The following is a 23,655-nucleotide window of genomic DNA, read 5'->3' as shown; positions in this document are numbered from 1 at the left end:
GCATTAATTTAAGAAATTGTAGTGATACCCTGTTTTCTGTAATACATTTAAACTGCCAAGGGTAATATTAGCAGTAGTGTCACTATGATTTTTTGGTCTGCAGAAGGCTGTTCCAATGCTGCCTTGTAGGGTGCAGGCACTGGTACTTCATCAACTTGCTCGTGAGCAGGCACAGTTTAGGCAGACTAACTGCCGAGCAGGCACAGTTTAGGTAGACTAACTGCCAGGTGGTCCTATCACATGTGTTCCGCACATGTTCTAGCCCTCCTGTCTGTGAGCTCCTAGCATAGAACAATCGTGTACCCTATGACTTGGTAGCCTGAATGCACATGCACCAACTTATTACTCACCCCTGCCCGTTGTGCACGTGCACACCTGGCTGCCCACTGGTGGATATGCTAGCTGGAATAGCCTAGTCTAAAAGAAAAATTGTAATATGAGACTGATGTTTACAACTGTTAAAGCTGCAAATGAATAAATAATTACCTGCTGCATATACACGCCTTGTCTCATATGAATGCGATGCGCCAGTGCCATGGTGGCTGGCAGCATCATTCATGGGCTTCTGTCACAGAGTATGACTCCTGAAACCCACTATAGAATTTCCAATGTTTGTGGTATAGTATACAAGACAAATAAAGACAGTGTCAAAATCACAAAGGCAAATGTTGATTTATGCAGCAGCCATTGCCATCTTCTCTGCTGAAGCATGCGACAATCAGTCACATTACATGAATAATGGCTGACATTCTGAAAGGACAGGAACCTTTTTTTTTACCTTTTAGTTCTTCAACTAGTATCATACTGACTTTTATATAGACTATGTTGTTTCACATGTATAATTTCTGATGATTTTCAGGTTCTGTGACAGTTTGTGTGCTGGGCTATTTATAGAATTTACCACGTGACATATTGGATTACCTTACATGTGTGAATCCAAAGGCACCACACCTAAGAGCACAGCAAAAGATACACAAAGAAGGTAATCTGATACATTCCTTGATAAACTATATAAACAGCCCGGCATAGAAGCTGTCACAAAAACTGAAGAACACGGAAAAATTATACATATAAAACAACACAGTCTATAAAAAACAACATGATACTAGCTGAAGAAGTAAAAGGTAAAAGTCTCCCAAATTGGTAAGCTCTTATCACTTGACATTACCAACCTTTACTCAAACTCAACCATACAAGAAGCTGTAGCATTGATCCAAAAGAACATTATGAAACCTAAGAAACTTGCACACACAGAGGTTATTGAATTTATAGAACTTTCCCAGCTAACTCTAATTTACAAATACTTCACCCTTAATGGCAACATTTACAACCAACCAGACGGCCTAGCATTGGGATCATGTATATCAGCTACCAAAGCTGAGGTACACATAAATCACTTGGAACAAAAGCTATTTAGCAGCCAAGAACCTGGACTAAAGAAAATCGAGTTTTATATGAGATATCTAGAGGACACACTACCATTAGTGGAAGGGATGTCAAAAACAGATATTCTACACTACTGGCCATTAAAATTGCTACACCAAGAAGAAATGCAGATGATAAACGGGTATTGGTTGGTTGGTTGGTTGGTTGGGGGAAGGAGACCAGACAGCGTGGTCATCGGTCTCATCGGATTAGGGAAGAATGGGGAAGGAAGTCAGCTGTGCCCTTTCAGAGGACCCATCCCGGCATTTGCCTGGTGCGATTTAGGGAAATCACAGAAAACCTAAATCAGGATGGCCGGACGCAGGATTGAACCGTCGTCCTCCCGAATGCGAGTCCACTGTCTAACCACTGCGCCACCTCGCTTGGTGATAAACAGGTATTGATTGGACAAATATATTATACTAGAACTGACATTTGATTATATTTCCATGCAATTTTTGGTGCATAGATCCTGAGAAATCAGTATCAATAACAACCGCCTGTGCCCATAATAACGGCCTTGATACGCTTGGGCATTGAGTCAAACAGAGCTTGGATGGTGTGTAAAGGTACAGCTGCCCATATAGCTTCAACATAATACCACAGTTCATTAAGAGTAGTGACTGGTGTATTTTGGCGAGCCAGTTGCTCGGCCACCATTGACCAGACATTTTCAGTTGGTGAGAGATCTGGAGAATGTGCTGGCCAGGGCAGTAGTCGAACATTTTCTGTGTCTAGAAAGGCCCGACAGGACCTGCAACATGCGGTCGTGCATTATCCTGCTTAAGTGTAGGGTGACGCAGGGATCAACTGAAGGGTAGAGCCACAGGTCGTAACACATCTGAAATGTAACATCCACTGTTCAAAGTGCCTTTCAATGGGAACAAGAGGTGACAGAGACGTGTAACCAATGGCACCCCATACCATCACACCGGGTGATACGCCAGTAAGGCGATGACGAATACACGCTTCCAGTGTGCTTTCACCGTGATGTCACCAAACACGAATGGGACCAACCACTGCCTGAATTCGACATGCAGAGAAAAATTATGGGCCATCAGTACCTATGTCTTCTGAAGATGAAATGAATGCCTTCTGTTCTCATGCAGCATTTTCCAAACTGCTGAGTGGAGCTTTATGTTCCATGTGCCACAGTGTGGGTGTTAGAGGATGGGTCTGCATTGAACCTCTCTAGTATGTCCTCTACAAATTGTAGCATGCGTATGCTTCACATGTGGTCTCTGTCATGTTGAAGCCCTGTGAAACTGCCCATTTCACCCACACACTGAAGGATGGGCACAAATGTAAAGTGCAGCAGGAGACACCTATTGGGATATTGTTGGGTAATGCTGCCTGCCCATTACCTTTCACCATGTCGTATGTGAAATGTACCACACTGCTCAACGGGGGTAAATGTCTCTCTATGTTGGGGCACACCAGCATGTGTCAAACTACAACTGAGCACTATGTTTACTATGTTTCTATTGGATGTGTTTGTCATTCCACTATGTCACTACCACTGTTAGTGGTCTCTGTGATGTTGGTTTGTCAGGCCATGTTTTGTGCCATCTGTTGTCCAGACTGATGCCAAGTACATTGTTAGATGTTCTGTGAACAGACTCATGCCTGCTGCTTGAGGGAAGGCCTTGTGGTAGGCACTGGCTCTTATAACTTCAGTACTCTGTAGCATCATTGGATGACATTTCTGGACATGGCTTCCTATCCACATTTTGTTCCTGAAGACATCTACTACATCCAAACAAAGTTGGTCAGTGTAATTCTTAAACATCCTATATATGCCTCAAAATCAAAATGAAAAACCTAAGCAACTGAAAATTTATGATGAAACTAGGTGAATGATTTTTTATTTACAATTTAATCATGTGCAATGAAGTATTCATATTTCTTCAGGTATATGTCACTTTAATAGTATCAGCTTTGAAATTCAGAGAAATCAACTGTGATGTTAATAATTAACCAGCACTACACTTCTTATTTGATGACACCCTCATTCCTTTCATTCATTTAGTTTACATTTCTGAATTGTGACAAAAAATATTCAAAGCGAAGAGATCTCTGGCACCAGCTACAGGTTACAAACTATGCCCTTTGATACAATGAATTAAGTATGTTACAATAGTAAAGCAGTATTTCACAAACCTCATTTATTCCACTGTACATGTTATGTGCTCAAGCATTAGGTGGCTGCAGTGGGTTGGAGGAAATGACAAACAACTGGTATGCATGAAAGTTTAGAAGCCCTACTTTCATGAAGTCATAACAGTGTACTATGGGAATTATGGCCCAAATTTTTGCAAGGGATCAACTGCTGGGGTTCAAATCTGGCAAGTGTGCTTTTTCTCCTTAAAATATGAGGTCAACTTTGCGATGTGTCCTTTCAAGTGTAAATTTTTCTGCTGGAATTGTTCTGGTTTTGAAGTTTTGCAGCACTAGTCAGCTTTTTTTTATGTTAATAGTACTATTATGTCATTAATAAACACGTTGTCTTATTCAGTTACATTAAAATGAAAATAACACTAGTAATGTGGCCCTCATTTTCCACAGAGGAACTCTACTGCCCTAAGTAACACATTATGTTTTATTGTGCATTTGTTTTGGCAGCTTCCTGTGACATATAACACAGCCTGATTTTGTAGTCCACATTTGTAAAGTATAGCTTAATCAGTGACAGTTTTCCATTGCCTGTTAAAGCAAAAGAACAAAGAGTACAATTAGTGATGGTGAGCAAGCATATTAATCATTTATTTACATGTTGTGTTCCATAAATCCTATTGTGAAGGGCAACCTAAAGGTTGTGATGAAATACAACATTACATTAACATTTAGAAGAACCCATGACAGATTATTTTTGTAAAGTATACTTACAACCAGTGATAATCTACTCACATTGTTGATTATGGGGATTACTGCTACTTTACTATATGTAATACCCTAGAAATTAAGTTATTACATAGATTAGTAGCAAAGCAGGAACCAGTACTGTGAGGAAGAAGAAGAAGAAGAAGAAAACCCTGCTGTTTTTATCTACTACTTCATGTAGTACTTGACATCAGTGAAACTGTTTAACATCAGAAATTAGTTTTAATTTAAATTTACATCCCCAACACAGATATTCTTACGTAAATCAATGAAAATAATCATTTTTTTACTTCTCATACCGACCAGTAAGCCTCCCATACTCTGGATTCTGGGTGACTTTTCTGAACTCTATTCCTTTTCCTATATCTCACCATTCCCTTTCCATCACCCTCTCCCTTCCACTTCAACCCTTCTACCAGAATGAGCCACTAATATTTTTTCTATGTGTGTTCTCCTGCCACCTCTTAGTGAGTAAATATTCTTATATGTTATGTGCTAATAAGATACTCTTTCACTTACATCTGGGGATTTCTGATATCCTGCCTAATGTCTCCTGGTAAACTACATGTGTGAAACTCACTTTTCAATCTAAATTCCCTCTTACTGTCAACCAAAAATATACTACCTGGCAAAGCACTCACAAGATATGCTCAAACGTCAAGTAACTTTATAAATATACAAATACCAATGCAACCTCATATATGTTCACATAATCAGTGGGTATGTAAATGATCGGCGGACCACCACAATGCTTTAGTGTTGTTTGTGTTTAGTATTGTTTCTTGGCCTGGTAGGATATATAGTGGGAGGAAACAGTGTAAGATGTTAAATGATCACTGTGAAGGACATGTAAATGCTGCATATTTGTGCCAGACAGCGTTAATCACACCTGACAGAGTTTGAAAGGGGCCTTATTGTGGGTCTACATTTGTCCAGCTCTTGAAATCGTGCAATATCCAGATCTGTGGGGCATTTAGATGTGCCACACACCTGCTGTTGCACTGTATGGGAATGTGAGGGCAGGCATACTCATCATCAATGTTTCCAGTTGACTACATCTGACCACGACAAGGGAGGATCGCCAAATTGTGCAGCAAGAGCATTGTAACCCCTTCACATGTGTTCCACCTGAGAACAAGTAACCAGCAGCCAAACTTGGGAATTGCTGTCCCATGCATAAACTGCCATTAACACCACAACACAAATAACTGCATTTGGACTGGTGTTATTACAATGAGTATGGATTGCTGATTAATTATGTCAGATTATTTTCAGCAATGAATCGTGGTTTGCACTACTTCGTATAACAATCAGTGGTGGGTGATGGTGACCTGTGGAGAGGCCCCATTCTTTCAAATGTTTTGGAGAGGCACAGCCATGTTACCCTTGGCATCATGATGTGGGAAACTATTGGGTATGACTACAGGTCATACCTGGTAGTGATTGAGGGACCTCTGATAGCACTATGGCACATCACAGTCATCCCATGTCCTTATGTGTTATTCCTCATGTGGTAGTACATGGTGTCATTTTTCAAAGAGCAGTACTCATCCACACACAGCACATGTCTCTTTGAGCACTCTGTGTGATATTGAAGCATTCCTGTGGCCAGTCAAGTCACCAGATCTGTCCCCAGTAGAACAAGTTTCGGATTAGTTTTGATGTCAACTCCATTCTAGTGGCAGTACCTGGGATATCAAGGACGGTTACAACAAATGTGGGCCAGCTAGCCTCAAGAGAGGAAACAATGGCTTTATGACAACCCTCCCAACCAAATTAGCGTGTGCATCCCGGCCAGAGAAGGTGTATTGCCATACTGATAATATGTGGCCTTTAAAAACTCTCCCTTCAACAAAGGCATTAAAATATACAACAGCCCGCCATCAGAAATGAAAAACAGCAAGTCCCTGACTGTATTTAATAAAAAATTAAGATCATTCCTACTTGATCATTGTTTCTACAGTGCAAGTGAATATCTGCTGCACATGGGTGGAAAGAAACATGAAACAAATTGCAGCAAAGGATTTTGTAAAGAGTAAAACATTAATGCAAGTATGTGCAAAAAACTTGCATCTACATCACCTGCTACTAAGCAAATTAAGTGCAGAAAGAATATCCAACCAGATACTGTTATGTATATGTGTGAGAGGAATACGGCACTAAAATACAAATGTGTAACTGAGTATGTAATTTGTGTGTTCATAACTTCTCAGAAAATGTGTGTGTAAACTCATGTTTGTGTAAACATTCGGCATATTACTTCATGCCAGCAAATTATCATAATGTCCAACATCAAATGTATGTTAGTGCATCACCATGTGCATGTCATGTACAGTATTGATTCAGAGGACAATAAATAAATAAATAACATCACATACCCTCTAAACTCATGAAGTTTTGTTTCATTCCCTCCTCCCCTGCTGGGTGCTTCACTTTTTGTGTCAGGCAGTGAACTATAAGAGTGTAACTGTACTATCACATAAGAATACCAATGTCCCTGAAGAGGTTTCTGCATCAGTTATCAACTTCACATAATATTCTTACTGCATATTTCTGTAAAATGAATTCCTATTTGGCCTTAACTGTATTGTCCCAAAAGATAATGTCAGATGATACTATCAGATGAAAGTAGTGTATAGTAGTTAGCATGTAGGTTAACACAGTGAGAAATATTTCTCAGAACAAAGTAGAAAATTACTGAGATTTTTAGTTAATGTATTGATATGCTGATTCTTCCTCTGTCAGTTATCTGTCTGGAGGTCTATTCCATGAAATGAAATCCAGGAGCACACAGGGAGGAAGAAGAAACAGAGAGACCTCAAATGCCAAAACCTTCATGAGCATCTCTATCACAAGTAACACATTTGGCTATTTTTTGACATGACATGTGAGTGTAGTTATAACGTTAACACTGGTAAAAATGCTCATGTTTTGAATGTACAGTCAGACTGTGATGACTTCATAGCCTGCCTTTATCTCTGATGGAAGCACTACTTGATCAAATGTGAGGAAAAAAAGTGTGTGTATCCACCAAGTTTGCATTAATCTTTTTCATTATCTGATGGACTGCAGTGACATCCTGATCAGAGAAATAATTTTGAATTTCTCCATTGGGCAGACCATCAAGCAGCTGAGTGTAAATAACATCGTGCAAAGAATTTAGCATATGAACAGATTAGCCATGAAGGAGAAAAGCTGTAAGCAGTTGTTGGGCTTGAAAATCACAATTGATCTCCTGAAGCAAAGTCTTATTATGTAAGCAAGAGCAGGATTTCACAGGGCCTGCAATTGCATCAATACCTTTCTGAATAATAAACCAATTAATCATAGTGGAGGACTAATCTTCTTCATTAGTACGAGATATCAAGAAAAACCGAGGTGCAGCTGGGAGGGTCTTTGAATCTTTAATGTCATTTACGTTTAGTAGATTTAAACTGAGATGGTGACTGGCTCACTGTGAAAAATCCCCCTGATTGCAGTGTCTGCAGTAGCATGTTCCTTCCAACTGGCCCCACTCAGAGGAGGGCTCACCCACCTTACATGAATGTTCATTTTCAGATCACACCTTCTGAACTCCTAACAGAGGGCCAATTGGCTGTTGGAAAAGTAACAGCTCAGGCCCCTCCCTGGGCCTGTTCTGTCCCATGGGGTATGTACAAACCCTGCCTGTTGACCTGGGGCTGGGAATCACGCGTCACCCAGTCACAGGTGTGTGTCAAGCACATGGACTGGCCTTCTGTAGTGCATAGGGAGAAGGAAGAAACAGAGAGAGACCTTCAATGTCAAAGTGGGGCAAAAGGAAATGGAGAGTGAAGTAAGAAGGAAAAAGGAGACAAAGGACTGTTCAGATGCCGGGCTACTGACATTTCAGAACTCATTCCCAAGGATACCCAAAACATGTTCCCCGAGGGAGGGGAAAAATAGCAGGAGGATAGACATGCAGCACTGAAAAAGAAGGGGTGCTGCAAAGGCTGCAGCCCTGTGGCAGCCAAACACTAACCATAACATCTTAAGGACACTTCTTCAAAGATCATGAAATGTCTACACTCACTTTCATGTACATTTACAGTTAAATGGTATTTGAGGTAATTATGAACAGCAACTTCAGCTTAACTGTGACATACGCAACAGTACAAATTATAAAAATAATTTCCATCATGTATACTCTGGATCCTTGCCTAAGATTCAGAAGGGCAATGTGTTTCATGGAGCAAATATCTCTGACAAACTGTCAATCGCAGCAGATTGAAAATATAGATTAAAAACATACTAGCTTATCTGACTATTTAGATTGAAGGATAGCATTTTCAAATGAATAAACAATTGGTAATACAGCTTATTGCAGATTGGCCATCAATATTACTGTATGTGAATAGTTGTTGTCTCTTAATAAATACTGGTTTTACTTGTGTAAATATTGTGCAAGCAGTGGTGGCATATAAACAGTATCTGAATATTAGAACTAGAAAAGGGACAGCATTTATTGAAGTAGTGAGGTTTTACACTGCTTACATACAATAATCATTGTAGGACTTTTCAGGAACAAATATAATAGAGAAGAGTATCATTGTTATTAAAAACTTTTTGGATGTTAGTAGCTTCCTGTCAAGACATATCAGCCACAGAGTCTTCTGTTTATCCTCAGTCATACACAGTATACACTTGAAGATGGGCATAAAACTCTGCACTGAAGTATCATGGTAGGAAGTTACTGACATCCATTAGTTCTCCTGAAATGTTGTAGAATTGTCTGTATACTGGGAAGTATTAAATATCATAACGAGATTATCATTGGTGCTTGTTAATTTTTAATTCTAAAGTGGCTTTTAGAAGTAGTTACTAAGAGGAATCTCTCTTTGCTGATCTACATCTTTGTGATGGAAACTATGGAACATGGTTTTTGAGTGAGAATGAAATCCCCCCTGAATGTACTATAGCTCTCCATTTTGATATTCTGTCTGCCATTCAGTGTAGAATATCTTGCATATTTGTGATCTGTATTTACTTTTTCTGCAGTGATGAACTACTTCAAAGAGAGTAACTTTCGATTCTTGGGTTATTCAGTTCTGCCGTCCTCAGTTGTTGTAAAGTAGACCAAGCTTCTGACTGCTGTGGGTGAAGTTTAGATTTTCTGTCATTTCCTTCCTGTAACTTTCCACAACCATTTATTGCCTACTGTATGTGTTTTCCTATGCCTACATTCTCTTTTCCTCGACATTCCCTGCTAAGATTTTCTGTATCTTGATTCCAACAAGAAGTATATGTCTCTCAATATACAGTTATGATACTTAGTAGGCGATTATAATTTTCTGCTGTTGGTGCTATCCATTGTAAACTGTGTCAAATTCATGCTGGATGACACCAACAGTAGACAGTCTTGATCAGTTCACATTTTTAAAGTACAGTTAAGCAAGAACAAGTACATATTGACAAAGAACTTAAGGCAGATTACAATTTCACCCATCCCTTCACTGAAAATGTGATTTACACAGCAATGAAAAAAGCCAGACTGAGGAAAGCTGCAGAAAATATTAGACTCTATCCTATGTTTACCAAGAATCAGAGTCTGCAAGCTAGAAGATGGCTAACACAGTTTTAAACCTGTAGTGTCAGTGCTGGAAGAATCCTATGACAGTTTAAAGTTACTCAAACACTAGCATTTCTAAAACAAGAGGAAGCTAGCAGTGGTCCACCAAGTTACTATTTCAATCACCTTGCTCAGTATATTCAGGAAGTTATTAGAAACATTAATTTATAATGGAATATATACAATTTTTGACACTGGATCAGGCTAGACTCAGTCCAGATCAAATCAATTGTTGTGAACAGGTCTTAGCTCTAACTTTATTTGTTGAAAAAGTATTCCAGAGTGTATGAAACTCTGTGGCTAGATAGACAATTGCTTTTGCTGAAATTTTGTATACATTGCACATAGCTCTCTCAGCTATTGGAGACTGTGCTTGAAAATTGTTCTTCCAGACTGACTGCAGGAGAACATGTGAATAAATTATTATAACGTTGAAAAACTGGACTGCTCCAAGGATGACATCTAGAGTTACTAGACTGCTCTTCTGATAAATTTGAAGAGCAAGTGTTCCATTGAACATGTGTATGGAGAACTTCAGGAGTCATTTAACAGAGTGAAGCAATCACACATATGTCTGATTGATATGTAACCAGGACTGGTTTAAGCCCAACAACACAATTCACCCTTTGGAGCACCAAGCTATGAGGGGTGCCAGAGGTGCCCCACGTGTAAGATTTTGATAGAAGATGTATCACAATTAGTAGAAGTCGTTTGGGCTCCAAGCTGAGTGCAAGACCTGTATATGGTGTGTAGCACAATTAGTATCAAAAACTGACATGAGTGAAAATGTACAAGGGGAGAAGGAGGGACAGGAGGTGCCAAATGATAAGTTGCTTGCAGAAAAATGTTTTCGGACTGGCCATAGTGGTAACACTAAATCTTTGTGGCAAAAGGTTACTTGCATGACTGATTTCCATTTACATGTGTTAACTGCCCAAACCCTGAGATTTTCAATAAATTCATGAGGTCTTTTTATAGTACATGGGCTTCTCAATCAAAACAAGGAATTAAACAAGGAAGTGAGCATTTCATATCATTAGACAACTTGAAACATTTAAAGAAATGTCTACAGGTATGCTATGCATAACAGATAGTCATTTGGAAATTACACAAACTGGACAGATACACCTGGATGCATACAAGACAATGTCACATAAGTGAAGGCACAGGGAGTGACAACATACTCACAAGATAGAATAGAGTTCTAGGTCATAAGACTTCAGTGAATCCTGCAAGAAACAGCTCTTTGAGTGTTGTATTTCAGTAACAGACAATGAGACACACAATGCAGCAGTTCTGACAGTCAGTTGGCCCCAACAGGGAATGTTTTTAACTTCATTAAGCATTTAGAGGGGGATAAGCTTATTGTAATGACTGGTAAGTAATTGTATCAGTGTTGATCTTGCGTAGTTCTGAGTAAGGGCACCTAGAATTACTGATGGCCAGCTTTTGTTTCATGTCCACAGTAGCCAAATGGCAGCAATCTGCATTAAGTAATGTTTTCTCTTCGTAGTACAAGATTTTTTGATCTTGGCTTATTCTTTCCCATCAGATACAGGATCACACCTGAAAGCAACCATGTCACATACAAATTCTGCTGCAGTTTCTGCACAGCATTTTATGCGGAGATGACCACAAAGCAGCTGTCTACCAGAATGAGTGGCTACTGCCAAACAGTGGCCAAGTAGAGAGTAGACCACATCCTAATGAGCACAACTTGCTTGAGTTCAATGGCTGCTTCAAAACCCATTCCATCTGGATCCTTTCCTGCATCACTAGCTTTTCTACATTACACAGATGGGAGCTATCTGTGCAACACATCCTTCACTCTTATAATCCTCCTAGCCTTAATCTAACCCATTGCACCCTCTACCAAACAATTCCCATTTCCTCTGTCTAGTCACCCCCTCCTAATCCATGCCTCCATGTCACTCATTGCGTGCTGCATCAACTCACCAGCCCTGATGCCCATTTGTTGTATTCCTAGCCCTAGAAACTGCTACCTTTCCCTCCGCATACTATCCTGCACATCTGCTTCCCCCCTCCATGTCCCATGCCACCAGCTACCCCTTCCCAACCCTCCTCCTCCCCTTTCTCACCTCTTTCCCTCTCTACCCAACCTACCTGACACAATCCCTCACCCCAGTTCACAAACTGCATTCTCAGCATTGTGTGTTTAGCCAGCACAATGTAGCTATGCAGGAGATAGAGAGAGAGAGAATGTGTGTGTGTGTGTGTGTGTGTGTGTGTGTGTGTGTGTGTGTGTGTGTGTGTGTGTTTTGAGTGGTCACCATTTCTCTTAAAGTACTAATCTCCAACATTTATCGCCCTTCCTCTCAGCTTCCATTGTAATTGTAAAAGAAAACTAGTTTTGTATCATTGCAAGAAGATTTTTGGGGAGTAACTAAATTTCTCATGTATTGTATTCCTGTGTAATCTTGTTCCCAGTTTTCATTCTGTAAAATGTACCGGAACAGTGTCACTGAGTCAGCACTTATGATTCTGTGAAATTTTAATTTTCTCTCTTGAGCTGAAAATGATTGATGAGTATATGTTTTATTGTTGTCACTTTAACTCTATGGTCAGATAACCCATTCATTATGGATCTCACATGTATGTCATGAAAAAAAGTTGGATTTAGAAATAAATTATCAGCTGTTGTTGCACTACATCCTGTTCTTACTGGGAATGTTACTGTGGGCATCAAGCCAAAGCTGGACATCTTTAATTCAAGTCACCCTCAATCAGAACTAAGTGAGATGAAATCAGTACTGAAATCCCTACATACAGTTACTTTCAGTTACTTATGCTAATTGTTATTAGTACCTTGTCTGATTGCTTTACAAAGTTCAAAACATTTACTTTCCAAACTAGTGCTTGATCATAACTGCAGTCTCATATGTTAACAAGTCTGTTACTGAATTACAGGATTCTTTGGACTGTTCAGCACAATTGTGATTATGCCTGTAGCCTGGGAATGTATTCTTTTTTGTGGTTTTAGAGGATTTGTTTCATATGGTTATACCATGTTTTTAGGGAATCCAAAAGCAAAATCATGTTGAAGGTCTACGAAACTACATCTTCTTCAGTTTCACTTGCTTCCACATTCATCTCATTCCTGTTTCTTTTCAGTTATTTCACAGTTCTGTGAATGAAGGTGGCAGCTTTTCAAATGTCTCTTTTTCTCTATTCTAGTTGAAAATATGTTCTGACAACTCTAGATTTTCCTTTATTTTGGTCTGTCTGATTTATGCTGACATCTGTTTAAAGAACTGAATTCTTGTGTTCTTTCATTGGGTTCAACTGCTTCATATGGATGACCAAGCCTGTTGCAATTTCATTTATGACTGCTTGAAGTTGATTCTTTTTCTCTTGCATTTCTACAACCTTTGTGAGCCAATAATTTAAGACAAGATTCCCCTCTCTTTGTAATGCTAGATGTTCCATCATCATGTTTCAGAGTTCTGCTATGGAATGTACACACTTTACAGATATTATAGGGCAACCCATGGAGACAGATATCAACTTCTCAAACTTTAACCCTCCAGAACTGTCTGAGATCTCAAAGGTGCTTGCCATTAGCACACCCAGAATCACATGTTCCTTAAGGGATGTTTGGAACATAGTGAGCTTTCCTCTGAATGTGTTGTAATAGAGAAATCATTGGAAGATATTATTCTTGTCTGCATAGATGAATTCTTTATTGATATTAAGCTTCAAAAGTTTATTGCAATTGTAAATGTTCACAAAAATTTTATCTTTCTATCACTTTCAGGCACTTAACTCCAGTGGGCAATTAGCTATATCAGAAGATACTTACATTGGTAAACTTAATCTTCCTGCTGCTCAACAAAAGGATTCTCGTGATTATGCTTGTGTGGTAACTAACTCAAGAGGTTTTGTCTATAGAGAAGTTCATTTGACAGTGCTTCCACGGACTTCTAATAGTATGTTATATTTTATATCTATAAAAAATTTATTTTTACAATAACTTTATCTAGTGAACAAAATTCTAACATCTACTATGATGACATTCATCTCATGATAGCTTTAATCTGTTGCAGATACAAAGTAAACTCACATAATCTGAAATATTGTATTTAGTAATAATGGGACCCACTGGCATGTCATGGCCTGCTCCACATTTGGAAAAAAACAGCAATTACTGTATCTGACTAAACAGAATAATTAATTCACTAATTTTATAGTTTAGATACTGTTTCCAAAGACCTGCCCTGTTTCCAAAGACCTGCCCTGTTTCCAAAGACCTGCCTGCACACACTTCCAGCTAGTCTGTGTGTGGTTTTCAGATAGTTTTCCACATTCGCTTCAGTAAATACACTCTGGTTCCCAGGTTCTGCCTCAGTTACATGATGTGCAAACTGAAAAACATATTTGACTACCTACTTACCACAAGATGCTGAAAGAAGTGGTACACAGATCCCTCTTGAGAAGGGGTTGGGGGTGGGTGGGGGGGGGGGGGGGGTGCTGGCAGTGGATTTGCCATTGGGAATGGAGACCCCAGCACATAATAATAGCCTGTATACAGGTTTTGTTCTCTGTGAAACGGGAGCATACTATCATTGGCTGGATATAGGGCATTGGAATGGATGGATGGATAAATGGATGGACTGCTTTCCAAGAAAGCCAGGTGAATGTTTGTCTGGATAGACCATTATCATACTAGTGATGGTAAGCCTGTAACACAGACTGTTCTGTAAACTGACTATGCCAGCCATTTACTGAAAGGCTATAAGTTTAATCTGAAATGCAAATCATGGTATTCTGACAACCATGCCTCCATCCTTGCTACCTTCCCTGTTTTCCTTTCCCTGTTGCTTCATAACCTGGGTTGTGAGTAACTAAATCCACTTTCCCTTCTTCCCTTTCTTTCCCCTCTCTCCTCCCTGATGAAGGAACATTTATTCCGAAAGCTAGGAGCTTAAATTTTCGGTTGTTTTTTGTGTTTCTATCGGCTGTACTGAGCTGAGGTAAGTACTGGCCAGCCCCTCTATCTCTTTGTTTATAATTTATATTTTTCATTTGAACTAATCATTGAAACAAACATTGACAAGAAATTAATGTTGTATGTATCTTGTCTACAAACAGAAGTGTAAATTATTTTAATCTATATCTAAGTCTGTACTCCACAAGCCACCTTAACAGTGTGCAGTACATCCTTCTGCCCTCTGCCCCCCCCCCCCCCCCCTCTCCATCCCCCCAAAATCCCTGTTCCACATGAGAATGATTTTTGTGAAGAATTATTGTCAGTAAATCTCTGTATGAACTCTAATTTCTCTTATTGTGGTAATTTCATGAAATATACGTCTGAGAAAGCAATATGTTAACGAACTTGTTTCGAATGACCTGTCTCTACAATTTGTATCTTGTTGCTCTTGCTAAGAAAATTATTTTCTTAATATTCTTATATACATTTTGTCATCAATGCCATAACAGGCTCATGATTAATAATATCCTCCTCCATGTTAATTATTCAGAAAGCTTTAGCTGTGATGAGGTCTAACAATAAGACACACTCAAAGTTGGTTCTGCAACTATCAGCTTAAAGTAATTTCTGACATTACATTCAGAACTATCTCTCCTAAATCCCATTATATGGACCCAGTTTTAATAACATTACTCTCTCATTCTATAATGGGTAAGTTTTATTTTTCTTTCGTTACAATAGCATCAACAAAAAACTCATTCTCAATATTGTATGAGTTTTCTATGAAGTGTTCTGCAACTGCAACTCTTGAGACAGAGGTTTATGAAAGCAACTTTGGTGCTTAAATTCATTCATATTTCAGATTTGGAATCTGTAATGGCCTAACTAGATACTATAGAATTTTTTGCAGAAATAAACACACTTCCAACATACAAGGAAAGCTAATGCAGTGGATTTCTCACTTAGAAATCACATTTGGGTATTGGTTGTTTGGGAGAAGAATATTTTATACCTTGCGTAAGAAGAAGAAATGTGTACCAACACATTTCAGAATTTGACAGCAGCAGAATTGCAGCCTATGTAGACTGTGGTTTATCAATTTGCAGTATTGCTGCTCAGTTTGATGAGGATCCCAAGACTTGTGCTAGGGGTCCAGTGAGCCATAAGATACACAGTGCAGGATTCAGTGGCACTGCACAACTAACGCCCACAAGGACAGACTTATTGTTCACTAGGTCATGTGGGATGTTAGAGCCACGTCACATACCTTGAGGCATGAAATGTGCTTGTTTCCAGCAAGACAAGTATCCATATGGACAGGGTGACTATGTCCGTATTGCCAGCATAGTGATAACTGTTGTAGCTTCCCTTGAAATACCAGCAAAAAAGAGAGGTGCACAGTCTCTAGATCATGTGATGAATGGCTGCTAGCTCTAAATGTAGAAACGTGTAAATTAATTCATATGAGTAGGAAAAACAGACTCATAATATTCAAATACAGCATTAATAGTGTGCTGCTTGACACAGTCAAATCATTTAAATATCTGGGCTTAACATTCCAAGTGATATGAAATGAAATGCGTCAGGATGTTAGTAGAGAAGCAAATGGTTGACTCTGGTTCAATGTGGTTCGTCTGTAAAGGAGGCTGCATGTAGGATACTAGTGCAGTCTATTCTTGAGTATTGCTTGAGTGTTCAGGATCAGCACCAGGTTGGTTAAAGGAAGACATTAAATAAATTAAGAGATGAGCTGCTAGAATTGTTAGTGGTAGATTATAAGAACATGCAGGTATTACAGAGATTTGAAGAATGCTATTGGGAAAATTTAGAGAAGTGACATTTGAAGGTGACTGGAGAACAATTCTACTGCAGTCAATGTATGTTTTGTGTAAGGACCATGAAGATAAGATAGGTCTCATATGAAGGCATATAGGCAATCATTTCTCCCTTGCTCTAATTGCAAGTGGAACAGGAAAGGAAATGCTGGGTAGTAATTAAGGGTTTGCTCCACCACACATGGTACAATGGCTTGTGGAGTAGGTAGATGTAGATGTAGATGTAGATGTAGATGTAGACAGTGGTGCACTCAGTGCCAACATTGAACAGAGAAGTGGCATCACCTCATCTTTTCAGAGGAATCCCAGTTCTGCATACAGAATCGTGATGGATTTTCCTGTGTTTGGTAGCTCTGATGCAAACAAACAATACTTGATTGCATTTCTTATTGTCATAAGGGCTGAGAAATTTGTGTGAATATATGGGGTCACATTGCGTACACTACATGGTTCCCATGGCTGGTATTTTGGACAGTAGCCATTATATGTTTAGGCCTGTGGTAGTACTCTATCTTCAAGGTCTCCTTGACATTATCTTTAAACAAGACAGAATAAAGCTGCATGTTGTATGGTCTTGCATGTTGTACGGTGTTTGATGGATACCCTGGCCAGTATGTTCTCCAGATCTCTCGTACAGTGAAAATATCAGGTTGTGGGTTGTCAACAGACTGGTATTCCACCACTCACCAGTCACTATGACTGATCATCTGTAGCATAGAGTTGAAGCAGCAGTGACTTACCTACATCTATCACCCAAGATCAATTTGATGCAATATCCAGCTGGTTGAAAGCCATAGTTGCTGGCAGAAATGGTACTTGTATGTACTACATTTTGCACCCTTTATAGCCGAAAATCCCTTGTAAATTTAATCAAGTACTCTTCTGTCCATGCCATATACACACATGAAGTAAAATTTTGTTATTTGGTAACATTTCTGGTGCTGCAATTTTAGTGGTTAGCAGTATATAATCCAGTCCAAATTTAGGTTTTCATTATTGTTAACTTTTGGTTTCAGTTAACTTTGTTCCTAATAATAAGTAGACAGTATTACCTTAAACAAGCAATACTAACCATGGATCTCAACAGGGACTTCCTGCAGTTTACTGATATCATCTTATAATTTTCTCTTTATGGTTTACAAAGATGAATATTCTCCTCTGAGAGGAATGTGGCTGATCCTAATCTTCGAATTTGGCAACCGATTCATCTTTGACTATACACAAGAATTCCTCTGATCTAAAAATGTCCCCATGTGCACACCACACATACTCTGCTATGCAAGTAGTAACTTCCTTGGCGTTGTCCACACCTGATCTGTTGAGGGGGACTCTAATATTCTCCATCCAGTAGCAAATGTCAAGAAATTAGTATCACAGAATTATCTGAACCAAGCTTCTGGTTTAGAACTTCCATTAGGTTCAAAAGCTGAGTAATGTGCAATGTTAGTTTCCTTCAACAGCCTAGTCAACTGTCTAAAGGAACCTTCCAGCAGGCAGTTCTCAACAATCCATAAACAATTAAAAAGAGACATATTAAAATACCCAAAAGCTGTTACATTAATAGTTTGTATCATGTTTCAATAATTTTGATCTTCACTCATCATATGGTCAACACACATTATCAAAATAACAGTGGAGGACAGTTTGTTGTAAACAGAAAAGTAGCCAGCACACAAGAGCACACTTATCAAGCATGATGGTTCCATAAAGCAATTCAGTTTGCTGTCATCAGATCAATGATTGTCCATTGAACAGCACAAAATTGGCTTTGGAAGAGTGTTGGAAATCCAAGAAATAATTAAACACCATAAAGCCATAACCATCTTGTCATAGCTACAGAGGATCCAAGTCTATTTATGAGTTCATTCCAGTCTTCAGCCAGGTGAGCCAAGTGAAGATAACATCACGGACCCACACGATGTTTACATATGTGGTTGGACTGTGAAGAGTTGCATTGTGTGGTTTCTGACTGTTTATTCTGCAGTGGCCTCGAACATGAGCCAATGTGCAACACTGACCCATAGGACTACACAAATAATTTACATTTACTAATCAGTCTGCTGGAAATGATTTCTTTCTTTGAATTTAGCAAGGCTGTGGTGCCCACCCAGAAGAAATCAGTTTATCGTATTGTTGCTCATTTATCCAGTACTACAATCCATGACAATCAACAATGACCCTTGTCAGCAACAATTGTTTCCCGCAGTAGTTGACTCTGGCAGTGGCAGTCTTCCCTGAGTTAAGGTACTCACAGTAGTTCCTTGACATAGTAGCACATGAGAAACACAGTGCCTGTATGAGACAGTGGGTCCCATGTGTCTGGCACCAATAAGCTGGTCACAATCCAATGCTTCAATGGTATATATTGCCTTTGTAAACCCACAGGTATGCAATGGTATATAATATAGCTTGAGCCACATCAGCTGATGATGAAATGTCACAGTTGCAGTTCATGCTGGCCAACATACTCCCAATGCTCATGGGTGTTACCAATTATGCACTTTTGCACTGGAATACACCCCCAACAAGCATAAATGCAAATTGAAACTTAAAATGAACTACAGAATTGGGCTTTTAAAAGTAATAAAACACATTCTCACTTCAAGTAATCATATGTCCATTTTAAAACCGGAAGTACCCTCCAAACAGCAAACAGTTTTTGTAGTGTAAGTTGAGATTCTGACACTTCAAGAAACCCACTGTTTTGAAGAAAAGGTCTTACACATAAGAGAGTTCCATAACTTTTATGACTGTCATTGGATCTGATTGTGTATATCACATAGACATTAGTATAGCTTGATATAAAAGATATCCTTCATATTATAAATGTCTATACTAATCAAACCATGGAATAAAGATAAAGACCTGAAATGTAACACTAGGTAAACAACTTCCTGTAAACTGAAAATAAGAGTGAAACTTTGTCTGAATCGATTGTAGATGATTTTTGGAGGGTTTTGATCTCCTGATTACACAGTTAATGCCAATATGACCAATGGACAAAATGACAGGGCTGCAGCACTGAACAGAATGTGAATAGTCATAGTAATCAGTATATGAAGACCTCATAAATAAGCTTTTCACATAAAGTTGTTAGGAAAAATAGAACTTGTCAAATGTTAAGGTTGAGCAGTTATTGTATGACTAACTGTATTAAATACTGATGTTTGTTTCAGATCCTGTTCTTGGGCAAGGAGTTGATGGGTCTGTCCATCTTCTCTTTCTGATTCCTGTAATCATGGTTCTTGTGCCAACAGCTGCATGGTTCATGTGCATATATTGGAGGCGAAGGAAAAAAAATGAAATAAGTGAACAAATAGTAACAAATTCAGTGGCAGTGCAACAAAACTGCAAACATAACAACAACAGGAGCACTATTAAATATCATATAGTTAATCCTCCTGTGGATTTTGAAGGCAATAAGAGCATTACCAACAAAGCTATAAAATAGCTTCAGCATTTCACCAGCATAATTTTGCATGAAAAAAGGCAGATTCCTTGTGATAATATTCCTAAGTGTCACTGTATATCCAGAAGCTGCCTAAAACTTTTACTTTATATAGTGACATTGGACTTATGCTTGTTGTGTTCATTATTTATGTAAAGAGTGAATTTTGTAAATATTTTGAAAACTTCTTTGAGAAGTTTGTCTGAGCTGTGATCCCATTAATCTAGTGTTTAATAAATTATTTTACTACAGAACGTTATTGTTTTCTTTTATGTATAGGTATTACAGAGTTTCAAACAATGGAAAATCTAAGATTGAATAACACCAGTAGAGAAAGTTAAGCTGCTACTCACCACAGAGTTTCAAACAATGGAAAATCTAAGATTGAATAACACCAGTAGAGAAAGTTAAGCTGCTACTCACCACATAGAGTAAGCATTGGATGGCAGACAGGCACATTGAAAAATACTGTTAGATATATTCAGCTGTTGGACTTTCACTAGACAAAGACGCTCACACAATTTCACACACGCACAGCTCACACACCCGGCCACTGTCATCTCCAGGCACTAAGGCCAGACTGCGACTACATCTGAGGTGGCAGGATTTTGCTGGGATAAGTAGTAGGGGCTAGAGATGAGGCATAGGATGGAGAGGGTGAAGGAAAGGAGGATGATGCTAGTACTGCCTGTAGGCATGTGCAGTGATCTGGTGGTGTTGGTGCAGCAATGCGAGGTTTTGCTGTAATGGCAAAAGGGGGAGAAGAGAGAAGCAGAGAAGGGGAAGGACTATGCAGGTTCACTCAGAGTATAGAAGGCATATGTGAGGATTGAGCAGGAGTAGGAAAGACACTAGAGGGGAGATGGAGGACATGGAGTAGCAAAGGTTGAGGCCAAAGGTGTTACATGACCAAAATATATGTTTCGGGGGGATTGCTCACCTGTGCACTTGAGAAAAGGTGGTACAGTTGGGAATAATCCTCATGACACAGGGCGTAAAGCAGTTATTGAATTTAAGAACATCATGTTGGGTGGCATGCTCAGCCCATAGATGATGGTCGCCGTGCATGTGTGTGAGTTTCTGTATCTGATAGCTGAACATACCTAATAGTCTTTTTAATTGTGCCTGTCTTCCACTCAACGCCTCTTCTAGGTGACAAGTAGCAATCTAAACTTTTCTATTGTTTTATAAAGTAAATCATTTAAGAATACATTTTATTTTAATAAAAGAAAGCTGAAAGAAGTGTCACACCGACAATTCGTTGTCCTTCACTTTTCAGCAAAAATTCTAGTTTTCTGAGTGATGTCTGATAGGAGCAATATCCCTGATGCCCATTTTATCACAGAGTGCATACTTTACCAATTTATATCTGGCAAAATAAGGCATTGCACTGTTACTAATAGTGCTGGTACCAGTAATCTTCAGTCTATGAATCTATACAATTAAGTAATTTGCAGGTGGTGTGTCAAATAAAGTACCAGTATTCTTAATTTTTTTCAATTTATTGGGATTTTTAACTTCTTGCTTTATTTCAGATGGGTGCCAGTCAAACACCTTCACACCAAAATACAGAACTTCACTCTGAATTTTAGATTAGGAAGCTAGGTCAGCATGAAATTTACTTGTTTGTCTTGTCTTGTGGTGTATAGATCACTGTTCATAGGAAACTGAATTTTATTATTAAAAACAAATACCATTAAAGAAGAAGTGCACTGAGGTAGTAAATAAGAGAAAGAAATCCAGGGAGTTTGAAGATGCCTCTGCAAAACTGTTGCTATCCACTTAATAAAGTAGTCTTATTGCAGGCACCTGATGAATGACTACCAGGATCATTAAAAAACTGATTTTAATGGTAACTACAGCAGATCCACCAGTACAGTAACACAGTTAAAAGTAGTAGTATTTCAGATACATCCCACTGTTTTCCCACATATTCACCACCATCTTTGCTAATGGTGAATAATAGCCAGCATGCTGAACTCATAAAGACTTGAGCCAACTGAGGCTAGCCACTGTCTTACAGCTTTGACAATAGCTTATGAGCTTGGAAAATATTTGTCACCTGAAGGTGCTACATCAGGTTCTGTTCTGTATGGTGGATATGGTGGAACAGTCCAGCCAAAATCTGTCAGTGAGTTCCATATCTTGACAATGGAAGTTTAGGCTTTCAGCCTAGTTAGAGTTGTCTTCCACCATTCTGAACTGACTGTTGCTTTAAGCTCCAAGACATTTAAAAGAATCTCCAAAGGCCATGGAGCGTGTTTCTCAGCCAGTAGCAGTCACCCAGTCACAACCTGCCACCCCAGCACTGGAGGTAGGTGCCACAGCTGCTGCTATCCCAAGACGGAACACAAATGAGCTGAAATCACTCTTGCAGTCACTGAACCAACTTATGCATCAACTTACAATCCTTGTCGACACAGTCATGGCAGTCCCCTAGGCCAGTGCTGCAAGAAACTAGATGGACCATGTATAACAGCTATGTACATGGTTTAACAATCTATGCATTTAATCTCTGGGCACAGCAAGGAAAATTTCGTAAGCTCCTACAGTAAAGGAAACCTTCCTTAAACCCAGGGTCAATGTAATTCCTACTTTACTGACAAGTTAACAACAAGAGGCAGCCCTACATCAAAACCACACAGTGGCACCATCAACTCATACTGTTAGTGCTTGCCACACTGGAAGCCACAGGATGGCTGCCAACACTACCACTGAAAAGATTTTCTTCATCACATTCTGTCGACAGCCAAAGGGACTGCTCCAGTAAGTGGGCTTCAACTCTCTGCTGTGTATGGAGGCAACTTTTCATTGCCAGTGATTTCAGTGCAAAGAACATGGAATGGAAGTCACCCCTTACCAGTTACAATGGGCTCAGCACACTGGAATGGTCCTGTAACCCTGTATCCTTTTGAACGCTCCATATCTTTCCAGACAACAGAGGCCTGTCAGATGTGTTCAACACCCCTCCCCCCCCTCCCTCCCTTTCTGAAGGGCATTGGGAAATTCACTACTGTTATGACAAGAAACATCTTGTTATCTGACCTTGCCCCTGTGATCTTCCACATGGATGTGACTAGAGCTATGCTATCTGCCAGCCATCCAAGTTGCCGAAGCATGAACAGTGGAGTGCTACCAAACAGAAGTGATAGACCTACTGGACAATGCACCTGACCCAGGGGAATGGAGGCTGACATAGTGCTAGACTTCTCCAACTGCAGAATAGTTAAAAATACATCCACTCTGAGGTCACCACAATGACCATGAGACTTCTCACACCAACTGCTGCCCCTCATACTAGTGACAACCAATGAGAAGAAATGGCTGTTCATAAATGACAGCTCACTCGCCAACCAGACATGAAACACTGGGTTTATTGCATGAGGCAGGAGAATAAGACAGCTGTAGAGGAGCACAGGAACCAAGTCTGGGCAGACCCTGTGACCACCCTAAACTCTGGCAATGGCAATACCTGGAGAGTCACAAAAAGCTTCCTGTGCCTCAGTGCATTCCGTTGCTGCAGGTCGGCCAT

The 23,655-nt window shown here is 39.4% G+C and overlaps 1 protein-coding gene across 1 annotated transcript in view; it reads left to right on the top strand.

Moving 5' to 3' along the window:
* LOC126355414 (uncharacterized) overlaps positions 1 to 20,377 on the top strand; it is a 138,510-nt gene extending 118,133 nt beyond the window's left edge. Inside the window, exons 6-7 of the mRNA XM_050005718.1 lie at positions 13,668 to 13,839; positions 19,852 to 20,377. Of these exons, the coding sequence (XP_049861675.1) occupies positions 13,668 to 13,839; positions 19,852 to 20,126 (447 nt within the window). The 3' untranslated portion in view covers positions 20,127 to 20,377. The remainder of the gene's footprint in view (positions 1 to 13,667; positions 13,840 to 19,851) is intronic.
* Positions 20,378 to 23,655: the final 3,278 nt, after the last annotated feature.

The sequence above is a fragment of the Schistocerca gregaria genome, chromosome 3 (assembly GCF_023897955.1).
Source record: "Schistocerca gregaria isolate iqSchGreg1 chromosome 3, iqSchGreg1.2, whole genome shotgun sequence".
NCBI lineage: Eukaryota > Metazoa > Arthropoda > Insecta > Orthoptera > Acrididae > Schistocerca > Schistocerca gregaria.
The sequence above is the reverse complement of the archived record's forward strand: the minus strand, read 5'-3'. Positions and strand labels throughout refer to the sequence as shown.